This window comes from Lutjanus erythropterus, chromosome 5 (assembly GCF_056507025.1).
Source record: "Lutjanus erythropterus isolate fLutEry1 chromosome 5, fLutEry1.hap2, whole genome shotgun sequence".
NCBI lineage: Eukaryota > Metazoa > Chordata > Actinopteri > Lutjaniformes > Lutjanidae > Lutjanus > Lutjanus erythropterus.
In genome coordinates, this window is record NC_139321.1 from 3,753,378 (window position 1) to 3,768,436 (window position 15,059).

The 15,059-nt window shown below is 42.5% G+C and overlaps 1 protein-coding gene across 1 annotated transcript; it reads right to left on the minus strand.

Moving 5' to 3' along the window:
• Positions 1-13,984, minus strand: immt (inner membrane protein, mitochondrial (mitofilin)). Its single transcript, XM_084718571.1, has 14 exons — positions 13,821-13,984; positions 11,742-11,809; positions 11,413-11,602; positions 10,623-10,767; positions 7,728-7,817; positions 7,318-7,482; positions 6,956-7,089; positions 6,532-6,635; positions 6,150-6,285; positions 5,642-5,771; positions 3,960-4,183; positions 3,633-3,764; positions 3,012-3,141; positions 1-1,021 (listed from the first exon to the last, which is right to left on the minus strand). Exons 1-14 carry the CDS (start codon positions 13,860-13,862, stop codon positions 414-416), a joined length of 2,298 nt encoding a protein of 765 aa, XP_084574697.1. The 5' UTR covers positions 13,863-13,984; the 3' UTR covers positions 1-413.
• Positions 13,985-15,059: the final 1,075 nt, after the last annotated feature.

Here is a 15,059-nt window from a genome sequence, read left to right on the forward strand (position 1 = left end):
TTTTCTGTTCATGATTTATTGTGACGTGCAGTACTGACAAAAATACAATGCAGCATGACAAATTCTTTCATCAATGTTAGGATTCATTTTCCAGAAATAAATACCTGAATCAAAGCTGTGGGTCTGAATTGACAAGACTAGATTGAGAGGGTGCATCAGAGTTTTACACGTAATTGTCCACAGTGACTTAGTGCTTTATAACAAATAAACTTAACATCATCAACTTCAGTTCACTTAAAGGAATACAACACTGAAAAGTGAGTATCGAACACGCTGCCTTGCTGTAGTGAATCCCAGCTTTCCTCCACACAGATGGAAGCTACACCCTCTACAAGCTACCCTTCAAGCATACAGGGGGACGATGAAAGAGATTTTCCTTTAAGGGTTACATGAGGTTAAATGAGCGTGGCAGCCTATGGAGCCTGGGTGGTCCCCAAGCCCACAGCGTTTGCATAAGCAGACAGCAAACCAATCACCTGCCTGGTCTCCAGCGTGAGTCTGGCTTCAGTCAGCCAGTCCTCCACCACTCTCCGGGCCTCTCCTCTCAGCTGGTTCACCAGTTTAGCTGCTAACTCCAGATCCCCGTGCTCTAAGCAGTAGCTTGCGTACGACAGAAGCTTGAAGGGGTCTAAATCCTCGCTGCTCAGCTGGGCAGGTGGGACCTCCTGTTTATCCTCAAACAGCAGCACAGCCTGGAGGTAGGACAGGAAGTACTGGTACAAGGAGTTGTGGGATTCGTCAATCAGGGCAACCCGGCGTACGAGCGATCGTAGGGAGTTGAAGCGTGCACGTAGAGAGGCCTCGCTGTACACACCCCGCTGCAGGGATTGTTCTGGAAGAGCAGATGACAGAGCCAAGGCAAAGTCATTGTCGTGGCAACTGTCTCGCACAGCCTTAGCAGCGCTCTCCAGAGGCACCGTGGGAGAATCAGCGTCAGCAGTCTTTAAGGTGAAGTTGAGAGCCTCCACAGAGAGCCAGAGCTGGTGAGCTTTACGGGCCTCCTCCTCTGCTATCACATGGCCTGCAGTCACAAGACAGGAAGGGGTTAACATAACAGCACCTTTAACACCAAGATATTATACTTTTAAAACTCCTATTCTGACCCAAGACCATACCTTTACATACTTTCTATAGATCTAAACTACTCGTTACACCACTGAACATTGTGTATATACTGTTTATAGTAGGGGTGGGAATCTTTGGGCACCTGCCGATTCGATTACGATTACGATTCAGGGGCTACGATTCGATTATAAAACGATTATTGATGCATCTTTATGTATATTGATGCACTTTTTCACAAACACATTTCTTTTTGTCTCACTGAATAAGCATTCGTCACTTGCAATTTTTAAAAACAGCGCATTTGTAATAAGAATTCATTTCGATTATATTTTATTAAACTATTGGAAATATGTGCAAACTGGAAAGTACCAACAGTAGCCACTAGTAGCCGCAGCAACAGCAGCCTGCCGTCTCCCCGACTCCTCCGTCGGGTGGAATCGAGTTACGGCTTCTCATGTTTGTTGTGTTGCCAAAGTATTTTATTTTAGCTCGACACAACTTACATATAACGTGGCTCTTGTCCAGTTCGCTTCCGCCGTCGACGTTGTAGAAGCCGAAGTGTTTCGACACGGCTGCTTTTAAATTAGAAGGAGCTGTTCGGACCTCATGGCGAGGTGGCTGCCGGTCGGCCATGTTTGTTTTCCGCTGTGCGCATGTCGCTCCAGGTGCGCGTCCCAAAGTGTCCCGGCGATGACGCGTACCGCGCTTCTTAGTTCCACATTATTTAGAAGGTTCTGTATCACTTTAATTAACAGATTTAAATAATCGAAATTTGGACGTTTGTGAATCGATTCAGATTCGTCCACGTCCGAATCGCGATGCATCTAAGAATCGGAAATTTCCCCCACCCCTAGTTTATAGCTTTGTTAAATAAGAAAAGCTGCAAAGTTGACAACACTGTGTCTCACGCCAGAGCCACACTAACTGATTTTAGCCCTGATCTCATGGTTGCCAACAAAAACTGGAAATCGCCGACAAACTCCTCCTGATCAGAGGCAAATTGCTGCATGTCCCTAAGAGCAAGGATTGTGATGTGTGAACTGTTCAAAGGTGTGATCCAGAGCTCGGTGAGAGCTCACTCTCCAATGCCGAGACAGATATCAAGCAGGTTTAATATCAACACGAGGAGCCAGGCAGCAGCTCCGCTGATGAGAGCAGACACAGCACACAGGCTTCAAGCTGCAAACACAGCAGAGAGAGGAGAGATGGAAGAGCAGAGGAGCAGCAGACAAAGAAGCCCAAACATAACTACTGCAACTTTTATACAGATCTATATCTAAAAATGAGCAAAAAAAAGTATTTCTAAAGCTGCAGTTAACAAGCTCCTCCTCCAGCAGAACTGATGCTTCCCTATTAAAATCTAACGTCACTTCCAGCATGTTTTCATGACAACACGTAGTTTCACTAGAAGTGACGGTGCTCTGCTGACAACACTTCTTTCCAGAGGCGAGGAGAGGAGAGGAGGAACTAATTTATATTATTTTGCGCCATGAACACTTCATATCCAGATTAATTAACACACTTACGAGCGAAGCATACAAACAGAGAAGAAAGGGGCTTCATCTTCACTGTAAGTATTTTATGGGTTGCTATGACACTTCATATCCAGGCCATATAGCTCTGGTTGTGCGAACACAACAGTAACATGCCGCATACTGAGGCTTCAGTATTAATAACCTAATGTCACTTCTAGTATGTTTTTGTGACCAAAAATGATCTTGGAGTTAGTGACCCCCTGTCTCTGATCAGTCATGTAGTGTGCAAAGCACAACACACACACACACACACACACACACACACACACACACACACACACACACTTACTCTATTCAAACAGTATTGGTATCTCATGGTATAAAGTTCATTCCAATGGTCATGTTCTCCACTGGTATGGCATAAAGTGGTGTGTGTGTGTGTGTGTGTGTGTGTGTGTGTGTGTGTCTTACTGTCTATGGCCTCCTCCATGCCCTTCAGTCTTGCGTAGGCAGTGTTCATATCCAGAGTGAAGTTATCCAGCTGTTCCTGGCTCAGCTGACGATAGCGGGTCTCCTGTTCCAGCATCTTAGTGCTCAGGACCTGCAAACAACCCGAGCAGAGCTTTAGAGGAATGTTTGCAACTAGGCAGGCTGTCATCAATTAATCTAACCATTACTTTTACAGTTGGTCGATTAAGCACCACTAGCCGAGCAGCATTCAGTCCTATTATATTTGTGTGAAGGCAGACATCTCTATGGACGATATCTCCAAAACTCTGCAACTCATACCAAAAAAATCTAGATGGATAAATAACACTATAGACCAGAGGTAAAATATGTATTTTTGATTTGGGAGTGAAGTGACCCTTTAAATGATTTAATGAGGTAGGATATGATCAAAATGAGAACATTTTCACATACGCATTTCCTATCAACTTACAGTATGCTGGAGTTTGTGATACGATACGAAAGTAGTGATGCTCAGTAGACAGCCGTACACACACGCACTGTACTCATCTGTCTGCTCACACTTTGAAGTGTGTGTGCGTGCGTGCATGCGTGTGTGTGTAGAATGAGGTTCTGTGTGCTCACCTGCTCAGCATCAGCTCTCAGCTCCTGCTCCTGGACTTTGAGGACATCTCGGACGTGGTCTGTGTGAGCAGCTGCCTGACGTCGGAGCTGAGTCCTCATCTCAGCCTCCATCACTTCCCTCAACTCAGCCAGCTACATGTGCGCGCGCGCGCGCACATACACACACACACACAAACACACACACACACACACACACACACACACACACACACACACACAGACTTATTATGATACTGTACAGTTGGTCAGTTAAAGTGACTGTAACATGTACTGTATGTGGCGTAGCACTGTGAGCAAACCCCGCACCACCTTCCATCCCCTCCATACCTTCTTCTCCTGCTCCAGCCGCGCCTCCTCCTTGACGTGCTGCAGGGTGGTGTTGACAGCTTTGTCCAGGGCTTTCTGGTCCTCCAGCTTCTGCTGCTCCAGTGCAGTGTCGATGTGGATCTGCTCTCTGACCCTCTGCTCAGCCAGCTCTCGATTCAGCTGGTCGATGCGACGGTGTGCGTGGGCGATCAGGGAGTTCAGGTCGTCCGCTGAGAGTTTACCAGCTGTCGGCACACAAACACACAACATTATTTTGCAAACATGTCTCTTTAAGAAATAACTACATTTCAGGTGTTTATGTTGATCAGGGTGAGTGCAAATGCCTCAACTTATCTCCTATATGAACAGTTCTTCCAGTGGAAACACTACTGCTTTTGTCCACAGGAGGGCTCCAAAACAACACAATATGAATGTCCCTTATAGTAAAATTTGAAAAATGTATTTACTGGGTAGTGAGTCGAGGATAATGGAGACATGAGAGGACATGAGGGGAGGAAGACAGGGATGGATAATAACATGTAACACAAGTCTAAAGCTTGCTATGAATTGGAGACACTGCAGTTCAGCAGCCAGAGGCCACCAGAGCCCCAACAATATGTTTAATTTGACATAATATTCCATTTTGCATGATTTCTTCATGTGTCACAATCATTTTTATCCGTTAACATGGAAACACCTGTAGCAGAACAGCTGAATATAAAATATCAGGTGAACTAAAAGTGAAAAGTTGCTTAACACCAACAATAACTATAATAATAACCATAATAATTGGAAAAATAAGAAGAAAGCAGAAGGAAAGGTTCATGAAGCTCTTCAAAGTTGAAGGCTATACTTTGTGTATCCGAAATGGATTTTACTTGGCTGCCACTGTTTCTATTGTTCATCAAAGCGTTCTGGAAGTGATCTGAAGGATATCATTCTCCACTGTTATTGTCGTTATATTTGTTTTGTGGACTCCACAGTTTTTAAAACGATATACTTAGAGGTCCAGGCAGCGTCACTCACTGTGGACCCCTGTTGTTTTTGTTCTGATTAATATTTCTTTCTCATTTTTCTCTGCTAAACGTGTGTGTTCAGCAAAAACTGTAAGACAAAATTTCACCAATATTGGCAGGTGGGTTGCAAATTGAAAAAACACCTGAAACCAGCACAACTTGTGACTTTTTTTTTCAGAATTTTACCACCAAGATTTTGACTTTTGTAAGCATTTAAGTTTAAACAGATTTAAACAGTTTAGCACATCTGATGTTACTGCCTGAACCTGTAAAAGAGTGTGTGGAAACCACACCTCCCCTGTGGTGCAATCTTTCAGTCCCCTTCTCTGAGGATCCAAAGGTCACAGGTTCAAATCTACATGTGACCAAGTCCCACTTGTCAATAATGTGACAACCTCAGCATGACTGTGTCTTGTGTGTCCTGTCAGTGCTTGTTTCTGCAACTTGCTTGGACCCTGTTCATTGCCGCTTGCAGCTACATTTATAATTTCAGTTATTGTTCTCGGTGTGTTCGGCCCTTTACTGTGACAACCAACTACAGTGTCTCCTGTTCCATTTTGGACTGGACTATATCAAATATCATGTCTTTTCTGTCTCTCTCCATTGACAACTATCCAATAATGGAAAAAAGTGACATCATACTGAATCTAATACTGCCTGTGTGTGTGTGTGTGTGTGTGTCCTTACTGAGTCCCTTCCAGTTGGCCTGGATCTCTGGAGTCAGGCTGCTTACTTCCCTCTGGAACTGTAGTTTGGCTTCATTCACCAGATCACTGTACTGAGAGACGATCTTAGCTTCTGACTCTGCAGACTGAACCTACACACACACACACACACACACAGACACACAGACACACAGACACACACACACACCGTTAGTAATGTTATGTACTGAAAAGCAATTCTGCCTAACTGCCAGAAGAATGACAGTACATATAGAAGTGTCTGGTGTGTAGGGTGTGTGAGTTGTGTGTACTCATGTACTGCATGTACTCAAGCAGCCAAAAGCATCACTGATTAGAGCTCTGACAGGTTGTTTAACACACATTTGCACATCAGGTTATGATTCAGCTGCTTCCCTCTGTATCCAATTATCATGCTAAGCTAAGATAACTGACTGTAGCTTCATATTTACCTGCAGACATGGGTGGTATCGGTATGAACATCAGAACACAGATCAGCTGATCGTACTGACCTTAGTGACCACTTTGTCCAAGTCCACCACCATGTTATGGAGATTCTCCTCTGCTGCTAAAACCAGCGGACGAACAGCAGCGACCTTCAGGTCTTTAGACTTGTCGATCACAGCCTTGAGACTGTCCAACGCTTCACTGCAGGGACCGACAGAGACGGGGGGGAGGAGGAACACAGTTTGAGAAGTTTCACATGCCGCTGATAGATATACAGGATGAACCAGCTGTTCACTGGATTCATACATGTTCACATGACTTCTCAAACAACAATATAGTCTAATCTGGTGTGTGTCTGACCTATGAATGGGCAAACATGGAGCACACAGAAAAAAACATTGTTACATGGAGTGTGTGCATGTGTGTGTGTTTAGTCGTATGTCTTACTTGGCTTTTGACAGAGCAGCTCCAGCATCGTTCACTGCAGAAGCTCTATCAGCAAGAGCAGCTTCTAGTTCCTTCCACTGAGCCGACTTCTCCTGTGGTGGAACCTGCATGAAGAACAAATATCATCACTCTCATGGATTAAATTTTGTACCGCATGGACAACTTGTAAAACAAAAGGAGAGGCAGAGCAGGTCCGCTAAATAATGTTAAACTAAATTCTCGAATTCCCCAACAGTTGGGACGTTGTGTAAAATGTAAATGAAAACAAAATACAATGATTTGAAACAACTTTTGCATCTATACTCAACAGATTTTAGTACAAAGACAAAATAGTTAATGTTCAAACTGATTAACTTTTTGTAAATATACACTCATTCTGAATTTGATGACTACAACGTGTTTCAGCCACACTCGCGTTGTGTACCTCTGCTTCCATGGCTTCCTTCAGTTTAAGTGTGTGCTGCGCGATGGCCTGCAGGGCTGCTTCCTGAGCTCCAATAGCCTGCAGTGTAGCTTTGGCCGAGCTGGCCAGTGACTCTTCAAGACTGCCTGATACAGCTGCAAGACAGACAGACGGACATAGACAGAGAGTGTAGATGGAGGGGGGGGGGGGGGTGGAGAGGAGAAGAGGAGTTAAAAGAGAATTCGAAGTTGAAGCAGAGGAATGTTCGTATCTTCTTCTTCTGAAAGCTAACAGGGCGAGCTGCACTGTGCTAAACATGCTTAAATTCACTGTTTACTATTACTTCTCACTGTGTGTGTGTGTGTGTGTTGTTGGCAGCCTACCTGTCAGGACGTCCTGTTCCTCCAGGTCTTGTTGAGCCAGTATAGCTGCCACTTCTTCTACTGGACGTTCTTTGAGTGGTTCTGATTCTGCAGGGGACTCTGTGTGTGGGAGAGCTGCTGCTGCCACCGGGGCTTCCTTATGTTCATGACATTCTTTGCACTCGTCTGAAAACACACACACACACACACACACACACACACACACACACACACACACACAGTGAATGAGGCCAAGAGTCTCAGAGCTCACAGAGACTGTCACCAAGTCAGTGCCAATCTATTTATTAATAATGATCAAATATTAAGTATTGATACTTTGATTTCTAGCAAACAGAAAAAAAAACATTTATCCATGCAGACCTTGATGCAAATGTCCCAAAGGTTTTTTATCAGTGGTGGACAGGTGTTACCTTTGACTGCTGCCTCTGTGTCACACGGAGCAGGGACTGATGGGACCTCACTGATGGCTGAGATGATATGAGTCGCCTCCGCTGAAGCCTCTGGATTAAACACAAGTACAGACAGACACAGTGTGTGAGGTTGCATGTATCTGAGTGACCTTTCATGAGCGCTTCAACAATTCAATGGAACAAACTGCAACAACTCTACAAAGAGATGAGATGACTGTAAACACTGAATGTCTGAAATTACAGTCAAATGTTTTGGCTTTAATGTGTTGGATTGTGATACACAAACTTTTGAGGGTCATTTTGAGTTAACTATAACATGTTGGGATTCCTTAGTTGTATTTAAATTAAAGCAAGAACTAAAAAACTCCAATCATAAACTTAAATAAGGCCAAAAAGTATACAAAAAAAACCAAAACAAAACAAAAAACAAAACAAAACATGTCTTTGTAGAAAAAGAAAATTAATCGGTTACCAAGGTAGTTGCCAATTAATTTCCCATCAACTTATCACTTAAAGGACAAAAGGGCAGCACACACCAATGGTGGACAACGTGCGTCCACATGACCACAGCTGGCATCAAACTGATAGCTGGCATCAAGTTAACAGACGTTAGTGACTGTTAAGCTGTTCCTCTAGATTTGATCGTTGTGTTTGTGGTTCTGTGTGTCCATTCTGTTTCCACAGTGACGGATCGGCTGAAAACAGTCCAATCTGGAGTTTGTCAAGAATGTGTATTTAGAGCACCAAATCGCTCCGTGACACTGCACATGTGTGTTGCCCTTCATGGTTTCAGCTCTACAGTCTAGTGAGGGGACAGGAGCAGAGACTTCTACGGGACAGCTACAGTAGGACAGAAGACAGCTTACCCTCAGAGACCTCTGTGAGTGCAAACAAACAACACAGCGCACATTAAACACGTCACCAAACTTAATCATTTATGCAATAACAATGCATTGTAGGATCTAACATTACAGATCAGTCTTTCTGCTTCTTGGGTCCTTCAGGCTGTCCTCACCTGTAGGCTGGTGTGAACCTTTGAGAAAAATCTTATCAGGAACAGTCAGCAGCTTACAAAGCACACTGTCCTCTAACCCTCCTGGTTGAGTCGCTAGCTTCAACATGAGAATACCTAATTTAGAAAGATGTCACTGACCTGTGAACTGAGGTAAACATAATCCAGTCAGCAGCATTTCAGTCAACATTTAGCCTCCTGCAGGACTGGTCCAAACGTTACTCTGTCTATCTCTGCCCATGTTTATGACTGTTTTCTAATTCAATACTTCATAATACTTAAAATGTAAAGATCACGTTTGCCCTTTGCTTCTTCAAACAAGCATTTATTAATTGCAGAGCAAACAAAATGTAAAGGAATCAGCCAGTGTTTTGGGGCTTCCAGTCAGGCCCCATTCTACGAGGGTGCAAAAGCACGTGTTGAAATCTGAATAATAAATGCCAAGTGGAAGGCAGTAGGTCACCACAGCATTCTAATCTTCTATTTTGGTTCATGTGTGTGCAGAAACGCAACATGCAAAAGAGTGCATGTGAATATAGATCAGCTGACACACACCACTGCAGTGCCCACATAATCCCAAATCTTCTCATTTACCCACAGTGCCGCATTCTGCTCGTCACTCGTCTCATTAGCTGTATCTGTTGTCATGTTATATGTCTTTTAATAAAAATGTTAGGCTTAGGGTTATGCCCTCAGTGTTGAGTCAATTTTTCCCCCGTGGTACAAAATTAGCATCAAACAGATACTTTTCAAGGTATTGTATTAAAATTGGAAATTCCAGTATTGTGACAACACTACTCCCCAGTGGCCTAGTGGTCTAAGGTGACCTGAGGAAGACCTGTCATTGGTTGAAACATTTCTGATAAAGTTAAAGGGAGCTGTGAGCCCACTGTGTGGACACTCCTTACAGTGCAATTTCATTCATGTTTTGTATTTGGCATCTATCCCACTGAGGTTTTGTGCACGTGACTACTCTAACTTGGTCTGAGGCAAAAGGCATGTGACCACAAGCTGACTGTTCTGGATCCTGCTCAGGAAAACATTGTTGTGAATCTGTTCACAAACACAATAACAGCTGTGCTCTAAAAGTTGTTTTACATGCCGAACAACGTTCTTGGAAGCTTTGTGGAAGATGAGTCAGGTGGAACTTTCCCTCTGGATGACTGTGGAGCCCTCAGCACATGGAGTTGACTCCCTAAAAAGAAGCCTGCATCTTTGCCTGAATGCAACAAGGAATATTTCATCCTAATATTTTAAAGCACATACTGTTATTACTCTGCATGTCTGTGCAAAAATAATATCTTTCTTTGTTTTTGTTTTTTTAAGAAATGTGTGCATTTGACACTTTAAGATAGTTGCTATGACAGTAAAGCTATAAAGCATTAATGACATACTGCATGTATTCGCCAAAGCAGAAGCTACAGTAGCCTCTTATTTTATTGTCCAGAATCGGCAACAGCTTTGCATGGCACCGTTACCACAGTATCTGTAGACGGCCACATGACACTCATTTGCATTAAAGCAAGAGCGAGGAGTTCTTTTAACTGTGCAGCCTTTGTTCTCTGCCAAATAGGTCCACACATATTTAATAATAATTGCATGTGGTTAAGTTAAGGCAACAAAAGCCACTTGGTTAATGTTAGGAAAAGAATGTGGACAAGATAAATAATAAATACGTATAGTGATCTCTGAGGTGACACTGGAAATAGGGCTGATGGTATTAGAGTGACATGGTGCTGCCCTCTAGTGTCTGCTGAGGTACAAAGTGCCTCATGGAAACAGGATGGTAGACTGAAATGAATGACTTCTGTATCAGCAGCTGACAGTGACTCAAAAGACCTTTGGTGCATAATGTCTGAGTCCAGACCAGATGAGGAACTTACCCTCTAGGCTCTGTGCAGGCTGTGCTGGGGCAGGACTCGTCTCACTGACTGGAGCCTCGGCTGCTTCCTTCACCTTTTTATCTGACTTGGCTTTAGACGTCTTCATCTGTTTTTCCATCATGGAGGGAGGCTGCGCCAGCTCCATCTAAACAGCAGGAACATGCAGCCTTTTTAACTGAAGTCTCAGAATGCTTTTGTACAGAACCACACATCACAATCACTTCTCTAAACAGTCTCTGGATCAAAGGTTTTAAATATAAACCACAACCAATTATTTTAAGTAATTTATATTAATAATACAAAGTAGGGTCGTCCTGCTCTCAGTTACAGCTGATATAGCTGCTGGTGACGACATTTTAACCAGTAAAACTGATGTCCGCTCTGGCTAAAACTAAGAAGCCGCTTGCTGATATTTAATAATAAGTAAAAGAGTGAAGAGATAACAGATTCATTAATTTTTAACCTTCTGACAATCTGAATGTCAGAGTCATCAACATATATAAAGCTGGAGGACATGACAGTGAAGCCAAAACATCTGGATTGCCACCTGGTGGCTGGCTGCAGTACAAGTCCTAAACCCCGCCCCCTCAACATTAGCAAATTGACATGAACCAAGCTTAAAAAAATGTAAGTACAACACTAATCACTACTGCACAGATTCTGACTCCAAATGACATCACCAGCACAAGATGGCAGCGCTTGTATCTGGGATGTTTTGGCTTTATTTTTGTACACTGGGAGGAAGTGGAGCCAGCCTGAGCAGACAAACATGCTGTGAATCCATGCTGACCTGTTTCTTGGTGGGGAGGCCGCCATCTTGAGGAGCGGGTCCCAAAGCCAGACCCAACAGCTGGTCTGAATACGGGACATTTTTTTCCACCGCTGCTCTGAACTTGGGGTCCCATTTGGCGTAGATTATTGTACCTCCGATGCCACCGCCTACCGTCAGCAAGCCGGCAGCTACCACTTTAGCAGCACCGCTGTGGAAGAGGACAGCAGAGGACAGACGTGAGTCTGATGTCAGGATGTGCTCTGAGATGATGGTCTGGCTATCATCCACGGGGTCGAATGTAATCTGCAAACTCCACATTTGACTCATCGTTGTACAGTGTGGGTTACCTGGGCTCTCCTGATGTGTATTGCCGGGAGTGTTGCAGATTGGTGAGACGGGCTCCCCCGAAGTTTTTCTAGAGAGCAGAAATGTAGGCAGAGTGAGTGAGGAAGAAAGTCAACAGACAGCTTGGAATGAGATTTATCACCCTACACTGAACGATCGGGTTGATGGGAACGTGCCTCAGAGAGAGGGTTTATAGAGATCAGCTGTAATGTGGTCTTTTGAATCATTATTCTCAAAAACATATTAAAGGTCTAATTTTTGCAGGCGATCAGTAGCAAATGATGTAGAACTTGTTAACTATTAAATTTCTTGGCAGCCATTCTGATCAACATTTTCTGACATTTTATGGACCAAACAACGGATCAGTTAAACATAAAAACGATTAACAGAATAATTGATAATGAAAATCATTGTTAGTTGCAGCCTTACAAAGATGTTTTCTTAAATCTGCAGAATCTCTTATTAAATATTGCACCTCCTGCGATTTGGAAGTGGCAGCAGACCATACTGCAATTACGATAACGTAAATTATTCAGAGCGATGGATTATTAAATCATCCAATTTAGCTCTCTGCATCTTAGCTTTTCTTGCCTCTAGGTGTGCATAAACTGCAAGTTATAAGAACTTCTTTAAAAAACACAAAAATGTGCCATGAAATCCCGGTAATTAACAGTTGTAGTATCAGTAGTGAAAAATATCTATAAAAAAATCTATATTTAAAATTTTGCACCTCCTACATTTACATTATTTGTTTGACATGCTGCATGTTCTGCTGCTGGTTTCATGCTTTGTAGACTTAAGAAAATTTCATTCTGGTTGACAGATTAGTGTTATTCTATGCTTTTCTATAGGATGTGACCTATGTTTCAGCAAAGCAGAGGCAAGTGGTGCACAAATGTATCCCTCAAACACTTGTAATACACATAATATTTTGTCATAACAGTTTATGTCAAATCATCACAGTATTAATTTAAAACAAGACCTGTGGGCCTTCATTACGTCATATATTTATTATAGTATAAAGACTACATATTTTGCTTTGCAGTAATGCCATCATCAGTTTTTACAGTGAGGCGGATGAATACGCCCGTATTGACATATGTGTGCTGGAGCTTTCCTGGCCGTTAACGTTGACCTGAGCCGTGTGATATTACAGCACCAACTCCCTGCTGCTGAACTGCTGTGACTTTTGAGGAATTTGACTCTGGATCTTTTTCACACATGCAGATGATAAGAAACCGCACACATGAAGGAGTGAGGGACACACAAGTCTGCAGGGAGCTTACAAATGGCATTAGATTAAACATTAATGTAACTCGTTCAATCAGCCTCCCGGGCTAACATATCGAATATTTCTGTCAAAAAGACGTTTTAATAGTGTTAGCCATATTTAAAAATGTTCTAATTGTTATTATGAAACATATTAGCCGCTTTCTTTACTACTGACACAAATAATAGCAAAAATAAAATAAAAAGAGACGGGATGACAGTTGCGTCTATTGCGAGATAACAGTGAACTTGGTAGATGGGCGTTTGACTCGACATGAAACTTTGCGTTAGCACAGATCGTTAGCTTTCTTTCTGGTATAGAAGGGAACCCCAGATCCGGTAAAGGTCTCGCGAGATTGATTAATTTAACCCAAGCAATGATATTTCTCTATCCATAACAATGTGTTTTGGTCCCTTAAATATACAACGGAGCATAGCCACATGTTTTGTCATAAGAGGTTTATACAATAAGCACAATAAATTAAAAATACATTCAAACCTCGCGAGAGTTTATGAGGGTTCCCCTCTAAAGACGACTTGCCGATGTTTCAAATAGCATTAGCCATCTGTCAGTGGAAGCTAACCAGCTAGCACTGACATCGTGCACCGTTTTCATTAGCTGATACAAATAAGGAGGGGCGTTAATTTTAAAATGTAACGTGAAATGGCACAAACGGGCTAACAGTACACTTTGTTCACAATAAATCCCGCTGTGACACCTTGAGCCAGGCTGTGGGTCACTGAATGACAGCACGTTCAAGCCAACATGGAAGCTCGCTGTGGTTCACGACGTGTTTAAGCGCGAGTCTTACCCGGGCTGTGGCATTAGCTCCTCTCAGACAAGCCCTAAGCATGGTCCTCAGTCACTTCTTCTCCAAATCCCAATCAATTTAACCTTTACGGCAGCAGCTCTTCTCTCCTTCTTTTCGTTTTCTTTTCCTGCCCCCTCTTCTTCTTTGTGACTGGGGTATTTTAAACGCTCGGGTGCGCAGTACTGCCCCCTACAGTCAAAAGTAGACATTAACGCACAGGTTTGTCACTGGATCTTATGACATAAGGTACTAGGGAAAAAAACAAAACAGAAAATGACCCAGATAAAATAGACGCAGCATTAAAATAAAATAAAAAGAGGCATGTCTCATTTGAGTTGGGTAATAATATGTGTTTATGTTTTTAAAAGCAAACTCAAGACCTACCTTTTTAGCCTGACTTTTAATTGAGATTTATCTATTTCTTTATTGATTTATCTATTGTGTATTTATTATTAGTGTATTTATCTATATATTTATTTGCATTAATCTGTTTCCTACCTTTTACCTGTACCCAATACCTTTAAAGGGATAGTTCACCCAAATTCATTATAATGATCTACCAACTTTCATGCCAACACATGGTTGGGTTTATTTTGTTAGTCTGCAAAACCCTGCTGGAAACAACCATACAATAAATATAAAATGCGTCCAAGTTTCCTGAAGTCCTACAGTGAAGATTCAGGCTAAAAACGTTGTGTAAGTTTTTAGTTTTTTTTAGTCAACTTGACATGTTGGGGCTTTAGGAGACTTGGGTTACACCACATGAGCAGTATGGAGGCATTTTATGTTTTTATTGCACTTTTTTTTTTTACATTTGAAAACTGGTCACCATTCACTTGCATTATTTGGGAGGTTTTGCAATGCTGTTTTCCTGTGAAACTATGGATAATGACTGAATTTTCATTTTTGGGTGAACTATCCCTTTAAGCCTATCAACTGAGCTAACCCAGTACCAATTACTATCAAAGCTTCCTCAGTCATAAGATGCCTGCATTCAATCATTTTTGTACCCAGATCGAGTAAAAAAAAAAGGGCAGCTGTATGGTTTTCCTCACAGCCAATCACGGCTACCGTTCTTCATTTTAATATGACGTGTGATTGGCTCATTACTGCAGCTGCAGCTAAATGGCGGTGAAGTTGAGCACTGCACATTTGACCGAGAAGGCACTAAAACTTTTCAAAGTAGGCAAGTCAAAAAAATACTGAATGATGTACTCAATCAGAATCACTTTAAGCTTA